Source organism: Miniopterus natalensis, chromosome 1 (genome assembly GCF_054644295.1).
Source record: "Miniopterus natalensis isolate mMinNat1 chromosome 1, mMinNat1.hap1, whole genome shotgun sequence".
Classification (NCBI taxonomy): domain Eukaryota; kingdom Metazoa; phylum Chordata; class Mammalia; order Chiroptera; family Miniopteridae; genus Miniopterus; species Miniopterus natalensis.
Genome location: NC_142081.1, coordinates 197,894,878 through 197,912,559, shown reverse-complemented (window position 1 = coordinate 197,912,559; position 17,682 = coordinate 197,894,878). Strand labels below are relative to the sequence as shown.

Genomic DNA, 17,682 nt, shown 5'->3' with positions numbered 1-17,682 from the left:
ACATATACTGTACACATACTCTGCACACATCTCTGCACATATTCTCTGCACTCAGCCTGCAAGCCAGACTGGGTTTGGACTGGATCTGAAGACCAGTGCGAAGCCATGTCAGACCCTCGGCTGGAGCTTCCCTTCCCTTTGCCATCCTCCCTCTCCCCTCCTCTTTACTGCCTTTCTTAATGTGCTACCCACACTGGGACTTGTATTTGTCAAGGGAACAAGTGAAGGAACGGTTGCTGAGCCCAGAGACAGCAGTGATGATTAAGCCGCACAGGTTCGGGAAGCACAGTTGTGCCCCAGCCTCGCTGTGCACTTTCGGATCCGGTTGCTGGGCAGGTAGGCGAGGAGATCTGATTTCAGGAGCCAGTGAGCAAAGTTTCTTTGTGATGCTTTGTGGAGAAACATTTTTTAAATAGGCTGAATATTTGGGTTATGAGGACATCTGCAGCTCTTTGAGCTGGTTGTCCACAAGGAGGTTCTGTAAGTCAGTGCTGCCCCTTCAGCCCTATTTTCACCCCATTTTTTAATTGATGGTTTTCAGTTTGAGGTGCCTTTAATGGCAGAATGATCAGGTGGCAAATGACAAGAAGCCAGGGTTGATAATGAACACAGTGAACATAGTTTATCAGCAGCAGTTGAAGAAATAAGTTTAGTTGACATTAATCACCTTGACTCAGTGGCATGCAAGTGAGCGTGCCCGTGCGTGACATCACCGGAAGCTCAGAGGAGGCTCGAACCAGGGGGGCGATGGCTCTGCTTTCCTCTGCACTTCCTGCTGGAGCACAGGACATGAGTCCATTCTCAGGACTGTATCTGACTTCTGGGGCCCACAACTGCTGCATTCAGAGGAGAGTAAAGACCTCTTGAGGGGACTTAGGTTGTTTAGGTTAGAGGAGAGAGAAGCTTCAGATGGGGGGACACAGTAGCAGAGGAAAAAAGGGTTGCTGTGTGAGTGGAGGCTGATGTGGAGGAGGCGGAGCCCCTCCATGGGGACACAGCAGGTGAGTGTCTCCCCGGCCCTAGTCTTCAGGCTGCAGGGCGGAGATGCTTGCTGCTTACTCTGCAGTCACTCAGCCTGTGCCAGGCAGGTAGACAGGCCACAGAAGCAGGAGTGGCCGAGCTTGGAAATGTGCTCAGTAGATGCAGTTTGTGGAGCTAGAAGAGTGGGAACTAAATGTTTGGTTAGGTTGAAGTGTGAGCCTGGCAGCAGGGGGATTAGAGAGAGTGAGGAGGCCGGTGAGAATGCGACAGGCTTTTACTGGTCTTGAGGTGGACAGGCCCTAGACACCTTAAGTGGAAGTCACCTTGAGCATGGCCATGGGTTGCTGAGCACCAGGTGGCGTGGCTCAGCTTTTAAAAGTCAGTCATGAGCTCCCTTGTTCTGTCATCAATACTAACAGTGTAAGACTTGAATTTCTGAATTTCTTAAAAGGGGATGGGGCTTAATAGTAGGAAGGAGCAAACTTTTCAGGTTGTTAGGAAGGTAGTTGTGAATATCAAAAAATCAGACCACCAAGCTCATCCCATCGAGTGTTACCGCCCTGTCCCCTTGGTTTAACCACTACTGTCTGCAGTCAGGACTCTGAAGCTGGCGTAGGAGGAGTGAGACTAGAAAAGCCAGTCTCCCTCTTCGTGCACAAGTTTCTCTCTCTCTTAAAAACACATGTTGAGTTCTGAAACTGCAGTCCAGGAAGGCCGACGTTGGTTCTCAGCAGGTTACTTAGCTACTAATTGCAGTCTTTCTTGGATCAGGATCGCCTATGTCTTTTTTCCAGTAAGGTTTCCAGACTGATGGGATAGAGCACTTCATATATTCAGCTCACATATACATATTACTATTTATACACATGCACACACATATATAATGACATGCATACATTCAGCTAGCAGACACAGCATGCTTTAGGGCGGCTCCATGCAGAGCAAGTAGGACCTGAATCCAGATTAAAACCTCTTGGGCCCAGCACGTTTGAGTAGAAGTTCGGCTGATGAGAAAGACCTTCCAGGCAGAGAGAAGGGCAGGTGCTGAAGTGCAGAAACAGGAGAGGCAGCTTGGTGAGCGGGGCTTGTGGGAGGGTGTGGGCGAGAAGCGGTCGCTGCCAGCTCCCTTGGCAGACATTTAGCAAGTTGAGTGGACAGGCCCCACTGACCAGTTTAATTTGTGGGGTGAGAAAGAGGGAAGGGAGAGTCTTAAATGAGAGATTTTCTCACTTGGGGAATCGAGAGAGCGCTCTCCCTCTCTTAGGGGACAGGAGGGACTGAGAGGAAGCCAGGAGGGTTGAGAGGGAGTGGTCAGATAATTAGCACTTGGGGACTTGTTGCTTTTGAGGCCCCAGGGGAACCTGCAGGGGACGGTGATACCCACTCACCTGGACCAGGAGGGCGAGGCAGGGCTGGGGGCACATTTTCTGCAGATAGTAAACAAAGCTGTGGATGGGGCGTGTGGAGTAAGCAGGAAGGTGTGGGGGCTGAACCTAAGTTTCAGAGGCATGGGAAAGCAGAGGAGGCGGTGAGGGTGAAGAAAGGTGGTCAGGGGGTGAGAAAATGACCTGGAGGAAGGGGTCCTGGGAGCCAAGGAGGACAGTTCTTCGGGGGAAAGAGGACAGTCTGAGCTTGTGTAAGGACTGGGAGGGCGTGGCTGGGTTCCCACCAGGGCTGTCACCCCCTTCAAGGCCCACACTCATGGAAGGGTGGCGTTGTGTAGCAGGAACCATGGGGGAAGGAAGGAGAGGCTCGTGGTGCTGCTCACTGAATGATTATTGGAGTGAGGAGCTAGCAAGGCTGGAGCAGCTCACCTGTGTGACCCTGAACAGGCTCACTGCCGTCACCCCAAGCAGCGGTGGAACATCCGGCCATGCCAGGCTCTTTTGTGGGCAACTTGTCACCGGGGAGCTTCTCTAACACAGGGACAAGACTCTGACACCCCTACTGTGGCGTCCACAGGTCGCCATGCTCCGGAGGTGCGTTGGTCTGAACTTCTCACTGGAATTGGTGTCAATGCATTTTTCAGTGATGACTGAAGGGAGTGGATTCAGGATTTAGTTAGTGGGCCTCCCAATTAAACTGGGGAACATGATCCTTGTGAAAAATCATTTTGGCTTATCAGCAGTTGGCAAACATTTATACAGCAGAGCTGGTTCTGGCTGTGCCTTTGGCTGCTTACTCAACTGAACAGCAAGCTGTGTCCACTGGTGGAATGAAAAAAATGATGTTGTGTTACAGGGAACTTTTTACAATATGCCAGAGGGACCTACTGGAGTCTCTTTAATCTTGAACAATGGCTGTTTCTTGCTGAGGCAAATTATGCAAATCGGTACTTAGTGTTTTGTAATCAATCAGGTCTTTGTTGGGAGCCTAGTGAGTGCCAGCAGAACAGAATTCCTCTCATCCTGGGGGGGGCCCCGGCCAGTCAGACGCTGCTGTGATCAGCCGAGGACACTTGTGACTGCTTTGAACTCTCCCTGCAGCTGAAATACCTCGTCCTTAGAGAAGAACCCGACCGTTTTGTACCAGGGTTTTTGTTTTACAGTTTATCTTCCTTTGGGTAATTTACAAAACGCCCACGAAGGAGCAGCTAGCGGGACTGTTCTGTGGGTGACACATAAAACAAAGCCGGGCCGCGCCTGGGATGACAGATGGCAGCCGTGGCCCTGAGCTCCCGTTGTGCCGAGCCTTCTCGGGCTCATCCAAGTGCACATGTGCTTTAAAACAATGTCACTTCAGCTTCGGCCTGCGCACAGCAATTAACCTTTAATAGTCCTTTGATTCTAGATCAAAAACAAAGAACCAGAGAACTTGAAAAGCCCTTGGGAAAAAATTGTGATATTTTTGAGTTCCGTTATTGCTGCTGCTGTAATGCTTGTGCTGCCATCTAGTGGGCAGTGTGAAGTACTCAGCAGGCTTGCGGGGCTTGGAGTCTCTTCCCGGTGGCTAATTCCTTCCCTACTATTAATTCCCAAAGGGCACCGAAGAGCCGTTCGGTTCTGAGCGTTAAATCGTTATTGAGAAGCCACTTCGGGATAGGTTTGTGAGCAGCTTATGTCACATTTCAGAACCAGGTGTGACATGCAAAGGGGTCCTCAGCCTGGCCTGGAACTGGCAGAGAAGGTATGTGACCTGAGCGGTCTTGTGAACGGTGAGTCGGCACCAGCACTGGGCGGTGGGGAGGGCTCTGAGTCTGGGACTCAGCTGGAGGGGCACCCAGAGGGCCTGGGGGGGAAGGAGTGGGACTCGATCCTGTGGATCAGTGTACACTTTAGGGAAGTACTTGGGAAGGTGTACCTTTTCGTTTAAAAAAGTTTTCTGTCTGATTGCAAAGATTGTACACGCTAATCATAAAAAATTTTGAAATACAGAGAGGTATTAGAGTAAAGCAAAGTCTCGTAATGTTGCCACTAGACGACCATCAGTGTTCCGATGAGCAGCCTTTCAGTCTCCTCTCTGTGCGTGTAAACTGCATCGGTGCACATTTCATGTACCTTATGAAAATGGATCATACAGCACGTGCTTTGGGCAACTGTGGTGTCCCGTCCTGTCCCCCCCCCCCCCCCCCCCCGCCCTCGACAGTGTGCTGGTGGAAAACTACCCCTGTCAGTAGCCCCTGTCAACAGCACAGACTCGCCTGTGGGACCAGACCTCACAGGTGCACAGGTTGGGATGTTTTGTTTTTGTTTGTTCTCTCCTTGTAAAGCCTTTATGTGTGAGGACAGGTAATGCAAGAGTCTTTCCCCTCAAATACATCCACGTAGGGGGCCACGCTGCTGCTGTTCTCTACTCAGCTTGCTTTTATGGTAGGTGGGTTGTGTGGAGAATTTCAGCGTCTTGATGATTTGGGAATTGCCTTACTAAAATACAGCCACTTAATAGTGAACTCAGTTTACGTTCAGAGAAGGAAAGGGTGAGTCAGAGGAATAGCTGTAGCTTTAGAATGGAGTTTAAATAAACAGGTTGGTTGGCAGCAGCTGCTGGCTGACCCCGGGTGTGGCTGTGGCTGTTAGCTCTGTGCTGGCCCATGGCTGTAGACAGGCCTTTCACCTGAGCAGATCACCTCCGCACGGAGACTTCTGATCTCAGAGGGTGCTGTCTGCACTCCTGGTAGAGCAGCCCTCAGAGAACTGCCAAGCTCAGGCAGGGCAGTGGGGCAGCTTCGTGGGTAGACTTGTCTCCCATTTGTTTTGAACCGTTTATATGAACTGTGTTACCTTGGTGTCTTCCCATATGTGAAATGGGATCGTAATGGACTCCATCTCATACGATTGTTTCCGGAAGTAAATGAGGTCATGGATGTGGAGCGTTGAGCTTGGTGCCCGCCACATAGTACCCACTTAATAAAAGTTGCCTTTTAATTTGTGCTACTACTGTTTTTACAGCCCTCTCTTTGTAATGAAGCTAAGGGATATTAAGCAACTTGCTCAAAATTTCAGTTGGCAAAGCTTAAGAGATTAGGGGTGCTTATAAAAACACCCCTTTCTTCCCAGCCCAATTTTGGAACCACCTGAAAGAGAAATATAGGAGTCAGAACACAAAAAGACAAGTGGAGAACCTGGCTTTAGATTTGTGGCCAACTGTGGGTGGAACATGGGTGAAGGGACCCTTTCTGCTGGCTGGCTGCCGAGCATGCCCACCCTTCTCCATTATAAACCCAAGAAGTTTCTCTGCCTTCTGAGAAGAGTGAGAAGGGTTGGGAGAGCCCAGGAATGTCCATCAGCTGAAGTCCCTCCACATGAAGCCTGAGGATGTGGAACTGGGGTTCCCTTCAGCAGAAGGTGGCAAAATGGAGATTAGAGCCAAAGAACCTCGGCCAGCTCCCCAGGTTCTTACCAGCACCCCCTTGTCTGCCCTGCTCCGCACAAGCCCCACACGGCGCCTTTTGCCCAGATCCTGCTCTGCCCATGCCCCACCCTGAGCTGGAGGGCGGGGTTCTCTAGGTGTGTGCACGGTTCACTGTGCCACATGGGGGACTTCGACATGAGCACGTGTGGAGCACTCAGGAAGCCTTTCCCACAGTTCTTTCTGTGTCCACTGCAGTTAAACACATTTTAAACCAACACATATGCATGTTCTCCCCTGAAGCCCTGCTCAGACTTCTCTGAAGAAAAACCTCAAACTTAAGCTAATTATTAGTAGTTGTATTAGTCTTCTGATGGCATCACATAGAGCAAGTCACTTGGCCTTTGCATCATAGGCCTGTGATCCATCCCAGTTCCACCCCACCAGCTTTGTGGCCTTGCACAGGCCTCAGCTTCCATGCTTATTACATGGGAATGGGGGTGATGTCAATTCATCGGTTGTTATGGGGAGAAACTGACAGAGTGAGTGTCAAGCAGTTTATGCAGCAGCCCGTTGGGAAAATCCCGGGTATAGTGCACTGTGAATCCAGATGCAAGAGGAGAACAGCTGGATGTTGCTCACTCGCTGCTCTTCCCTTTCCCCACTCTTCCTCTTGTGACCACTGTGCTGGGAAAGTACAGTTGTGACTCCCAAGAATCTGTGCTTACATGTGTGCCTGACACTGAGCAAGCCTGGGCTCCATCCAGGCTTCACCCCTGCGTCCCTGAACAGATGACCCCTTCTCGCTTTGCCTCACTTTCTCATCTGTAAAATGGGCGCGATAATGTGACCTGTAGAAGAATCAGATGAGCTGATGCATGCAGAGCTCTTGGGATGCTGTCTGGTTCATAGCAAACTCTCAGAGAAGGTGGTGTTGGTTTGTCAAGTGGCACTGATTCTGTTAAATGGAACTTCTCGTAAAGAATCCGAGGACATAGAAATGAAGTAGCCAGAGACTGTGGGTGGGTAGAGCTGCTGGTTCAGGTGTGGGTTACTGCTGTTTTGGCAACAGAAAATCTGTACTTCAAAATGACTAAAAATGTTACGAGAAGAAAGTGCTAAGGTGGGAGAGTTTTAAAAATATTCTATCAAGTAAAACTTAAAATATATATGACAGCAGACAGTGGGTGGGGCCGCCATGTACGCATGTGCCCGTCTTCAACAGTGGTGAGCACAGGGCTGTCCTGCTTCACCTCTCCCCCTTCTCCCCCCGTATTATTTTGAAGCAAATTCAAGGGATAGCATTTTATTTGTACATTTTTCAGTATATATCCTTAAAAGATAAGGATTTTAAAAACAAAAACAGTAAAACCGTAATCATCATCATAATACTATTATAATATCTGAATGAAAATTCATTGTATTACTTGCTGCCATTCACTGCTAAGCGGGAGGTTTCACAGCAGTGATGACGCGCGGCAGGCGTTAAAGTGGCTGGGACGTCAGGGGAGCCTGGGCGCCGTGTCTGTTCGTGTGGCCGTGTTGAGGGGCCCTGGAGCCCCGCGTCCTGAGGGCTCCTGGTCCGCTCTGTCGGTGACTCTGCGTCTCGGGGCTTTGGTTCCTTTTCACCAAGAAAAGCGTCTGTTTCCACAGGGTTGTTGTCAGAGTTAGATGAGGGGACCCACTGAAGGTGACCGTGAGGAGACAGTAAATCCTGCCACCTCCCCCTGCTTCCTCGCCGAGTCCAGGGCTCGCCTTGAACCGGGGTGTGTGTGAGCAGGGAAAGGTCCGGCCGTCTCCCCCGACCGGCATCCCTCTGCTAGACACGTCCAGTGCGGGTGGCGGTGTGGGCAGAACCGCCGCCCCCTGAGGCGCGGCTTCCGCGGGAGGGCTCGGCCCTGGGAGAGAGATCCTCGGGAGCTCGCCAGCACCCGTCCCCAGCGGGCTTTCCCTGCGAGGCTGCGCCTTCCGACTTCCAGGGTGTCACAGCCAGCGTGTTCCTCTTCGTTTGTGTGTTCACAGTTATCTGGGCGCAACCCCGTGATGGCCGTGGTACCTTCCCATTCAGCTTGTGAGTTGGGTAGTCAGACCTTGAAGCCTTTTTCAGTGCCCCCCACCCTCCTTTCTCCTTCCAACATTTAGTGGCACAGCGGCCCTGACCTCAGAGAACTGAATCAAAGTCTAGCGGGGGCTGCAGACAGATATTTCTAACAGGACGTGGGAAGTGCTGGCAAGTATCTATAAAATACTAAGGGAGATGAGAGGGAAGGCTTCATGGAGGAGGTGGCATTTAAGCAGAGCCTGGAAGGATGTACAGGGTTTCTTTGGGTGGCATGGGGCTGGCATAAAGAAGGGAAGGCTGTTCCAGCCAGGGAAAGAGCAGTCACAGGCATAGAGCTGAGATCGGGGTGCCCCTCATCTGCCCAGGCCTGTGAAACGCCCCTCCCGGCTCAGCCCCCAGAGCACTCCCTGACTAGCCCTTGCATCTTACCACCTTCCACACTCCCAGTGACCCCTTCCTTCCTCCTAGGAACCCCTCCCTACCCGACTCCCCATGTCACTCAATGATATCCAGACAAAGAAACTGACACTAGGTTTAGATTTGTATGGGGCAAATGTACTTTCATTTTGCTCTGATTGTCTTGTCAAACTTGACACTGGAATGATGCCTTGGTCCTTCTAAAAGTAAGAGGCATTCTCTTTGGGTACACGTAGGAGGAACATGAGCACTCTTCAAAGTTAGCACTGTGTGTGGAAATGTTCAAAACCCAAAGCACACAGCTCTGCAGCCCCTCTGAAACCTGGAAAATGTTGGGGGCGTATCAGAATTGTGTGAAGTATAATATGCCGTCTTTGACAGTTTGTTCTCAAAAATAGGGCTTAAGCACAACAGTAAACAGATCAGAGCTTGGCCAGGACTTTCACAGAGACAGTGGTAGTCACATAACTAAACTGTCAACTCATTCTTTATAAAGATAACCTATCCTGTGATGCTACTCGGGGGCTTACGTTGTCTATTTAGGTAAATCAGAGACCTGTTGAAATATTTTTTGTTATTGATCTGTTGTGATTTTTGTGGGTGTTCATTTTAGGAAGCTGCCGCAATTTCAGCCTTGTCAATTCCTACAGAAATCTTAGTGCTCATTTATTTCTTTTCAGTCTTGGCACGTGAAATACTTTATACACTGCTCATGTTAAATTACACTGATGACATTGTCGAGTCAGTAATCACTTAACACCTCTTAACTTACCAAGAACTCCATTTAATCCTGAATAAGCTAACTCCGTTCTAATACATTCATTTTATAAAAATTTGTTGTTACAGAGCATAAGAAATTGGGATCACATTTGTACACTCTAAGTGAAACCTCTGGTAATTATGTTTCTGAGCTGCCTTGGGGCCTCCTTGCTCCTGGCACCCCCCTGTACTGTTCCGCCTGGTAGACTAGAACTAGCTGAGGATGGGGGTGTGGTGGTGAGCGGTGGCAGCAGGACCTAGCCTATGTACTAGAGTCCTTTTAAAACTTTCCTTGGACCTTTTAAAACTTTTAATGGAAAACTCTTTGGCTCCTAAAAAACCTGTTTTGGATATTGAGGCCCTAAGTAGGTGTGCTTTGGACTGAATGTGTGTGCCCCTCAAAATTCATGTTGAAGTCCGAACCCCCAGTGTGATGGTATTTGGAGCGGGGCCTTTGGATGATTAGGTTGTGAGGGTTGAGCCCCACAAATGGGATTGGTGCCCTTTAAGAAGAGACATGAGAGAGGGAATCCCTCTCTTCACCACGGGAGGGTTCAGCAAGAAGGCAGCGTGTGGAAACCAGGAGGAAGGCCATCGCCAGACACCAGATCTGCCTTCCAGCCCCCAAAGCAGGAGTAACAGCCACCTAGCCTATAGTATTTTGTTACAGCAGCCCAGCCTGACTAAGACAGGGTGTATTAGTGTTTCATTGCTGCTATAACGCATTACCACACCCAGTGGCTTGAAACAACACACATTTACAATCTTACAGTTCTTAGGTCAGAAGTCCAAAATGGGATTTCTGAGGCTGAAATCACGGTGCAGGCCGGACTGTGTTCCTTCCAGGGAGGCTCTGGAGGGGAATCCATTTCCTGGCCTTTTCCTGTTTGTAGAGGCTGCCCTCACTCCTTGGCTCCCTTCCTGTGTCCTCAAAGCCAGCAGTGTTGGATGGAGCCCTCCTCCCATTGTATCCCTCTGACTCCCTCCTTCCCTCCTGCCGCTCTCTTCCACGTGTAGGGACCTGGGGATGACGTGGGCCACCTCCCTGCACAGTCCAGGATCATCTCCCTCTTTAAGGTCACCTGATGAGCAGCCGTATCCCGTCTGCCAGGTTGATTCCTCTTTGCCATGTGACCTAATATATTCCCAGGTTGCAAGGACTAGGACTTGGGGATCTTTGGGGAGGGAGGTGGCATTGTTCTGCCTGCCACAGTAGGTATAATGTATAATCCTTTTGGGATTATGCAGCACCTCACTCTTTATTCCATATTTGTTAAAAGATTCTGAGTCTCTGGTTTGCACCAGGAGCTGCGCCTGACAGGCCCTGAGGAGAGAGAGAAGGCTCTTTACCCTCAGGAGCTTGCAGTCTGGTGATGGGAGGTTGGCCCATCACTAGCCATGTCACCACGGAGGGACAGGTGCTGACACAGATGCCCATAGGTTGTGTGAATGAGGTCTGGCTGTGCCTGGCATGCAGAGGGGGTGTAGGAAGGGAAAGAGGGCCTCGGAGGAGGAGTTTGCATGGAGAGAAGGTGGGTTGGGCTCTCCAGGGAAGGGAGAACCACGGGAGTGTGCGTATTGGGAAGCCTTGGGCTGGGAGTCTGGGGGCCTGGGGTATGGTAGGGACTGAGGTCACAGGGACTCATACAGCTGAATTGCGAAGGGCCTTCCGTGCAGTATTCGGAGTTTGGACTTGACGCCGTTAGTTAGGCCCAGTGGTTGCACATTGGCTGCCCTTTGGCCAGTCAGTCAGCAGAGCCGCTTCCTTTAACTGCAGTGTATTTTAAAACCAGTGCTCACCAACCTCAGATGTCCTCACCCATCCACTTCCCTTGCTTTACTCGTTTATATTGCTTACCTGGCCCCTCGTGGGCAGGGAGGGGCTAGGTAGGGGGATGGAAACCACTGAAAGTTTTAAAATAGGGGAGTAATTTGATCAAATTTATATGGGATGCAGTGAACACCTTGTTTGCACATCTCTTAAATGTTTTTCCCACCAGACTTAAAACTCAGGTTTTATAATGCAGTTTAAGTGGAAAAGAGGACCGGGGATATGAGGAAGGCAGCTGCGGTGGCTGGGAAACATGCCGACTGTGAACTCTGGCAGCCCCGAGTGTGAGTGCGGGCTCTGCCATTCACTTACTGTAGCTCCTGTGAGGCTCATTTTCCCAGACTGCTGAGCGAGAGCAGTGAGGTTGGGTCCACCCACAGCTGCTGGGACGAGGCATGGGCTGTGAGCACAGACCCCTGGCAGCCAGGCCCCTGGGCAGGCTCAGCCCCTGGTATCTGGTAAGTAAGTGAGGATTGAGCAACACTTAGCTTGTTCTTTGATTTTTGCTCTGAAAATGCCCGAGAGCACGTCTCTGAGCTGCATTTATGATTAGCCCACTCTGTAGGAAATTTAGCTGAACCCCTACTGATTGAGCTCCACACAACTGCTGGATGTTTACTTTGTGATAAGCACCATTTTTGTACTCAGACATATACTCACTCCACAGATACTTACCCCTTCCTGTGCTGCATGCGGTGTTCAGACCCGCTTGGGAAGCTGGGCAGCCTCCCCTGCATGGCTCATGATCCCCTAACACACTCACATGTAGAAGTTGAGGCAGAGGATGGCCAGGTATAAGGGAGTGAGCGCCAGGTTGGGGGGTGGGGGTGCAGAATGTTCCCAAGTGCAGAGCAGAGCAAAACCAGCCTGTGGGCCTTGACAGAACCTTCATGGAAGAGATGAAGTTGAGCAGACCCTCCAGGCTGCGCTGGGTGTGTCCAGAATCAGTCTAGAGACATTAAGAGGAAGCTGGTTGAGCAGGGGTTGGAGGACCAAGCTGGCCACCGGCCTGGCTAACCACTCTCTCCTGGAAACACTCTCACCCATGTTCACCGGAGTCCTTGGTTTTTTCCTACCTTGTTTTACTTTGTTTTTAATTCATAGCTTCTTGCACAGCGCTTGACATGTGGTAGGTCCTTTAGGTTTTTATGATGCTGGAAACCAGCCGTCACAAATAGAATCCTCTGTACTCTTGTGTTCTCTGTGTTCATCATGGACGTGGGCCATAGGGAAGACCGGGATTGGCTGTGCAGGGATGAACCGTGGCCCTGAATCTCGTAACTGCTGCTCAGCATGGACCCTTTTAACAAATGTAAGAGCTCCAGCCTTGGGGTCCATCCCCTAGCACACTTGTCTGTACAGTTTAAGATTAAGACACATAAAAAGGGGAATTGGCCTTTACTGGTCACATGCTGTGTAGATACTAGACATGCATTATTCCACATAATCTTGAAGTTCCTTAGAGACCATTTCTTCATAATGTCATAGATCATAGCAATTCGAGGAAGAAAGGACCATTAAAAAGACACCAAGGCTAGGAACGTGGGCGGTTATACGAGAGTCTAAAACCGAAGTTGTCCATTTTATAGTTTCAAAATCTTTCATTCCATTCTCTGTTCATTTAAAGTTTATTACATGTGATTGTAACATCCATCTCTCTATATAAACTAGTTTTTTCTTTTAATTTTAGATTTCACACATTGGCAAACTGAGAGACTTTCTTCTGGAGCACAGGAAAGACTATATTAATGCTTATAGGTAAGTGCCTGTTTTCTGCCATGCTTTGCTGGCCTTTTCCATGCCTATATTCTCACCTTTTTCTTGATAACTCAGAGGCATAACAGGGAAGATCAATTTGGCAGTGGTGCCTACAGAGCACAGGGACTCCCAAAGCAGCGTGGGCCCTGCCAGAGCCCCACGTCCTCCGAGTCCCTATCTCCCACAGCCACTTCTCTTGTCCTGATGCTCCCAGGTACTGGCGTCTCTGTATGCACCATGCTGTTGTGAACACAGAGGAGAGTGGGACAGAACATCTCACTCAGTAACTATGTATAAACAGACGAAGGATGATGCCAGCCATGTAAAAATGCCACTGGAGAGATGAACGTTTGCCTCCAGCAAGGGTTTTGGTTGATTTTTAAAAAGAGAAAACATTTCAACCAAGGCTTCGAGGTGGTTTCTGGAACAGATTGCCACTCTCTGCAGACGGGAGTGCTGCGTGCATATCCAGTCTCCTTGTGCACCCTCCATGTGCACAGGGCAAAGTCACATGTGTTAGGTGGGTTCATGGGAAGTTGGATTAGACCTAGGAGATTATGTCATCGGGAACATCTTGAGAGGACTTCATTTCCATGAAACAAGGGTATTCACCCTCCAGACCCCTCTGCTCACAAAGCTGGAGAAAGAAAGGAAACCCTCTGGGTTTTTAAAACCTTGTCAATATACAAGGTGTCCCAAAAAAATATATACACACTTTAACAGCTGATAGCTCAATTTTGAAAATTAAATGCATTTTAATAAACTCTGCCTTTGTAATTATTCAAATGTGTGTATGCATTTTGGGGGACGCCCTACATACAAATGAAAATGTTTTGTATAAACTTTAACAGAGAAAATAACAACACCTCAGGTGAATTTTAAATAACCCCTGCTGCTTTATCTACTGAAACAACATAGGCGACTTAACATTTAAGTGTATTTTATTTGTATAATTTTAAAATAAACTAAAATAATTATCCTAATGCATAGTACCAAGAAGACCTTATTTGTTAAGTTCTTGGTTCAAATCGTTGGTTGGTCAACACTAGATGGCAGTGTACACTTCATTTCTAAAGGTGTGTTTGTGTATCAAGTACTAATTCCATCGTCCATAAAAATGGAAGCTACAGCTATTTTGGAAAACATGACCACACTGGTATAAACCGTCAGTTTCCAGCTCTTCGCGGAATCCATTGTTAATGTCCCTTTGCCTTGAAAAGGCCTCCAGCTGGGTGAAGCCTTCATATTTTTCCTGGTCGCAGCCTGTCACTGCCAACTGATGTCCTTTTGGAAGAGCATGGATTGTGGGGCTGGGCACACCTGGGAGCCAGCGTGAGCTCCGCAAGTGTTAGAGTGTTAATCGTGTAGGCACATGCAGCTTGCTCCACGGCCTCGGGCTGGCCACGTCTCTGTGAAATGGGGACAGTGCTCTTACGAGGACTAAATGAGAGTTCTTGGCACATGGAAGCCCCTCGGTGAGTGGTAGTTGATTTGGAACCTGTTTGACCTGTGATGCATTTGGGGGTGGACATTTAAAAAGAAAGCACCTGTTTCCTACCAGAGAGGTGGGAGGGAGGGAAGGAGAGAGAGGTGGGACGCAGGAGGCAGGTCAGCGGTGATGGAGATGGATGTGTTGTCAGTTTTATCGCTAGTGAAATCTGGGGTGGCGAGCAGAGCTTGGGTCTGCAGGCAGGTGGCCTTAATGCAGCTCCAGAGTTAAACATACTCACTTGGTTGTTGGTACCACTGAACAGTCAGTTCCTGGAGCACAGACAGCAGGGCAGGTCTCTATAATACGTGAGCGAGAGAGGAACAGACCCTCTGCTGTTCTGCGCAGGCTGGTCCCAGAGGGAGAGGAGCTGTGTCTAGACGTGTGTCCACATTCCTGCCCAGTTCCTCTGCCAGGCTGTCAGGGAACCCCTGCCCCCTCGGGTGGGAGGGCTGGGAGGCAGGAGGCTGAGGGAAGGAGGGAGGCTGGGGGGCTTCCTAGGGGAGTGATGCACAGGGAACCTCGGGGACTGGGGGACTGGAGAAGACGCGTTGCCCTCAGTGCCCTATATTCTCTCCAGAGGAGCCAGGCCGCCCTCTCTTCCCCCTGTAAGCTCTCCCTCCCAGAACGTGGACTGTTTGAGGCCTTTCTCGTCTACCCCTCCTGCCAGCCCTGTGCTGGCCTCACCTGCTCCAGCCGCATTTTGGATGGAGTATGACGGTGGAATTGAAAGAACATGTGTAGAGATATCGCCTGAAGATCCATAAGGCTGTGCTAGTTTGACATAATTAGGAAGCTGTAATTTTTTTCCATAATATAGAGCTCAGACTTTATTGACCCATTTAATTTTTTTAAATAATGACATTTTACTGGAGCAGAACAGCATGCAACCTAGGTAGCTTCTGGCTGGGTCTCGAATGATTTCATTTAAAAATAATTTCTCCACTTCTGGTAGATGCACCATTTCTGCAACATCCTGGCAACAAAAAAGTACCACTTGGAGGGGAAACTTTCTTGGTTTCTGTTGCTGTTACTAATAGGATAACCATACTGTTAATTTTGTTAATTTCTAATTTAAAAGGTTAACATATAATGTGTGATCAGTTTTATTGAGTTAACCTTTAGGACTTCTCCATTTCACTGAGCTGAGGCTCCAATAATTCAGAATTTCTGGGTCAGTCTCCCCTGTTGTGTGGTACACTCTGTGGGGTTCAGAAATGAGCCTTATTCAATTTTGACCTCCAACTCCTGCCACAGTGCCTGACACGGGTTGGAGTGTAGGTAAATTGAGTGCACGAATGAATTGCAAGGATTAAATAAGTAAAGTGCATGAAAGGCACTAAGAATAGTGCCTGGTCCATAGTAAGTGCTCAGCTAATATTAGCACACCTACTATGTGCTGGACCCCATTTTAGGTATCGGAGAAACAAATTCCCTACCTCATGAGGATGCATCCTCATGGAGGGAGCTAGGCATCAGTATGTAATTTCAGGGAGCGATGAGCACTATGAAGAAGATAAGGCAGGAGGACTGGGTGTCTAGTAGCATTGTGGTTTGGAGAACCCCAGCCCCCGACCACAAAGCGGCATGTAGCAGGGTAGCTGTGGAGCTGAGAGACGAGAGCTCAATAACTGGCACAGGGCTGGAACTCAGGGACGGCGAGGGCTCGGAATGAGCACAGAGAGCGGCCAGGGAAGCTGGCCCTGGTTAGGCCATCTGAGCAGAGGTCCGAGGGAAGAGCAAGGGGACATCTGCTGGGAGCATGCCAGGCTGTGGCAGAGGGTGCCAACAAGGGGCAGCACGGAGGCCAGCTTGGCGGGAGTGATGTGGATGAGGGCATGGGGCAGGAAGCAAGGCCACCGGTGGGGTGGGGGTGAGCAACTCTGTTTACTCTCAGTGAGGGGGGCTAGCGGGTGGAAACGGGATGACCTGAGTCTGAATGTTACCTGTGTTCCTTCGGCGTGGTATTTGGTGGCTGTAGTTCCAGCTGTAATGCCTGGCGTGTTGAACTGGGCGGGTGGTGTCATAGGCAGTGAAGCTGCCCCTGCCTGGTCTCAGGGAGGTGAGCAGGTGTTGGAGCTTCCAGGTGCTCATTACCCAGCGTGAGCACCTTCACTGGCTCATGACTGAGGGGCTGTAACTAACCAGCAGGGTAGATGAACCGTGCTTCTAAATGCTCTTTTACTGCTTGTCAATGTGGGAAAAAGTTACAGCCTGAGACAACCTCTCCCACCCCTCTGAGGAGCCTCAGGTAGTGTCCACACCGTTCCCAGGCAGCACCCAGAGCCCTGACGCAGACCCACCTCTGTCCCTGTGCTGTGTGGATGCCTGCAGTGGCTGCCCCTGTGCTCAAAGCCGCATTCTTAATGAGGCTTCTCGCCTGCTGGACACCTCCCAGGCCCACCTCCCCCTCCCTGCACTGGGCTGCTCCAGTCTGGTCTCTGCAGGTGCTTTTCCTACCTGATGCCTTCCGAGTGTGGTTCTACTATCTAGAACGCTCTCTTCTCTGAGCCTGGCTGGTCCCTCTTCCTCCTTCAAGCCTCAGCGTGGGTGTCGCTTCAGTAGTGAAGCTTGTCTTCCCTCGCACCCCATCAGGCTACATATGTGCTCACTTGCTGCTGCCCTTTAATTTTGCCCCACATGCCTGTTCTCTCTCTTTTTAGCCATATCATGTCTGAATATGTGAGGATGACTGACGCAGAGCGAGACCAGATAGACCAGGACGCTCAGACATTCATGAGGACCTGCTCAGAAGCAATTCAGCAGCTGAGAAATCAAGGTGAGGGGTTCTGAGAGGTGCAGACGGGCAACCATGACTCTCTTAAGCTCCTCAGATTCTTATGGCACTGCCAGGTAGAGTTCCCTCTGTGCCTGTTCAGACTCAGGTTTCAAAGCTTTAAATCCTTCTTACCTGGTCCTTGTTTTAACCTAAGCCTACAGAAGTAATGAAAAGGCCATAATTCAAGTTGAATAAATGGGAGGAGGGAGGTGGAAAGGACCTCTCCAAATGGAACTAAAAATTCACTAAGGGGCCAGGGTCAGAGAAGATGAGTGTGTGTGTGTGTATGCGTGTGCTTCCTCATGTGCATAATCATAGTTGCCTTTGATTGTTTGCATTACTAGTTGTTATATATGTAAAATACCACTCACACACAGCAGGAGCTCACCTCTCAATACATGGGGGCCGTCCTACCAGAGTAAATGGCTCAGGCTTGAAGATGTGAGTTTGCAGGAGAGAGGCATCCTGAGGCTAGGCATCCAGGGAGGTTGACTCGATGTCTATGGGGCCTGGGATTTAGTGGCCGAGGGGAGAGGACTTGGCATCCCAGGCTGACAGCACCACTCAGACAGCGAGAGCATGTGATCCGAGTGTGATCTAAACGTGTACTTGAAGGCCAGCTTGAGCCTTGGATGCTATTAGTACAGATGGGTCAGCTCTCAGGTGGGCGCGTCATGTTCCACCCTTACATCCTGCAAAACCGTCTGCTCTGTGACTGCAGTTTTTCTACAGGTTTCTCTCTATCTCAAAGCCTGATACTCTTACTCTTAAAAATGCAGTCACTTGACTGGGCACTTGTTTATAGTTGGATTTTAAAA

At 49.7% G+C, this 17,682-nt stretch overlaps 1 protein-coding gene across 4 annotated transcripts in view; it reads left to right on the top strand.

The window, feature by feature from the left end:
* The window catches only part of STX18 (syntaxin 18), an 83,828-nt gene that overhangs the window by 46,795 nt on the left and 19,351 nt on the right, over positions 1-17,682 (top strand). For 3 of the 4 annotated variants that reach the window (XM_087828301.1, XM_016203718.2, XM_087828306.1), the window contains exons 2-3: positions 12,529-12,596; positions 16,749-16,864. In XM_087828301.1, the coding sequence (XP_087684427.1) occupies positions 16,756-16,864 (109 nt within the window). In that variant the 5' untranslated portion in view covers positions 12,529-12,596; positions 16,749-16,755. Of the gene's footprint in view, positions 1-4,089; positions 4,108-12,528; positions 12,597-16,748; positions 16,865-17,682 lie in introns of those variants that run through there. The other variant, XM_016203719.2, reaches the window with a different exon arrangement.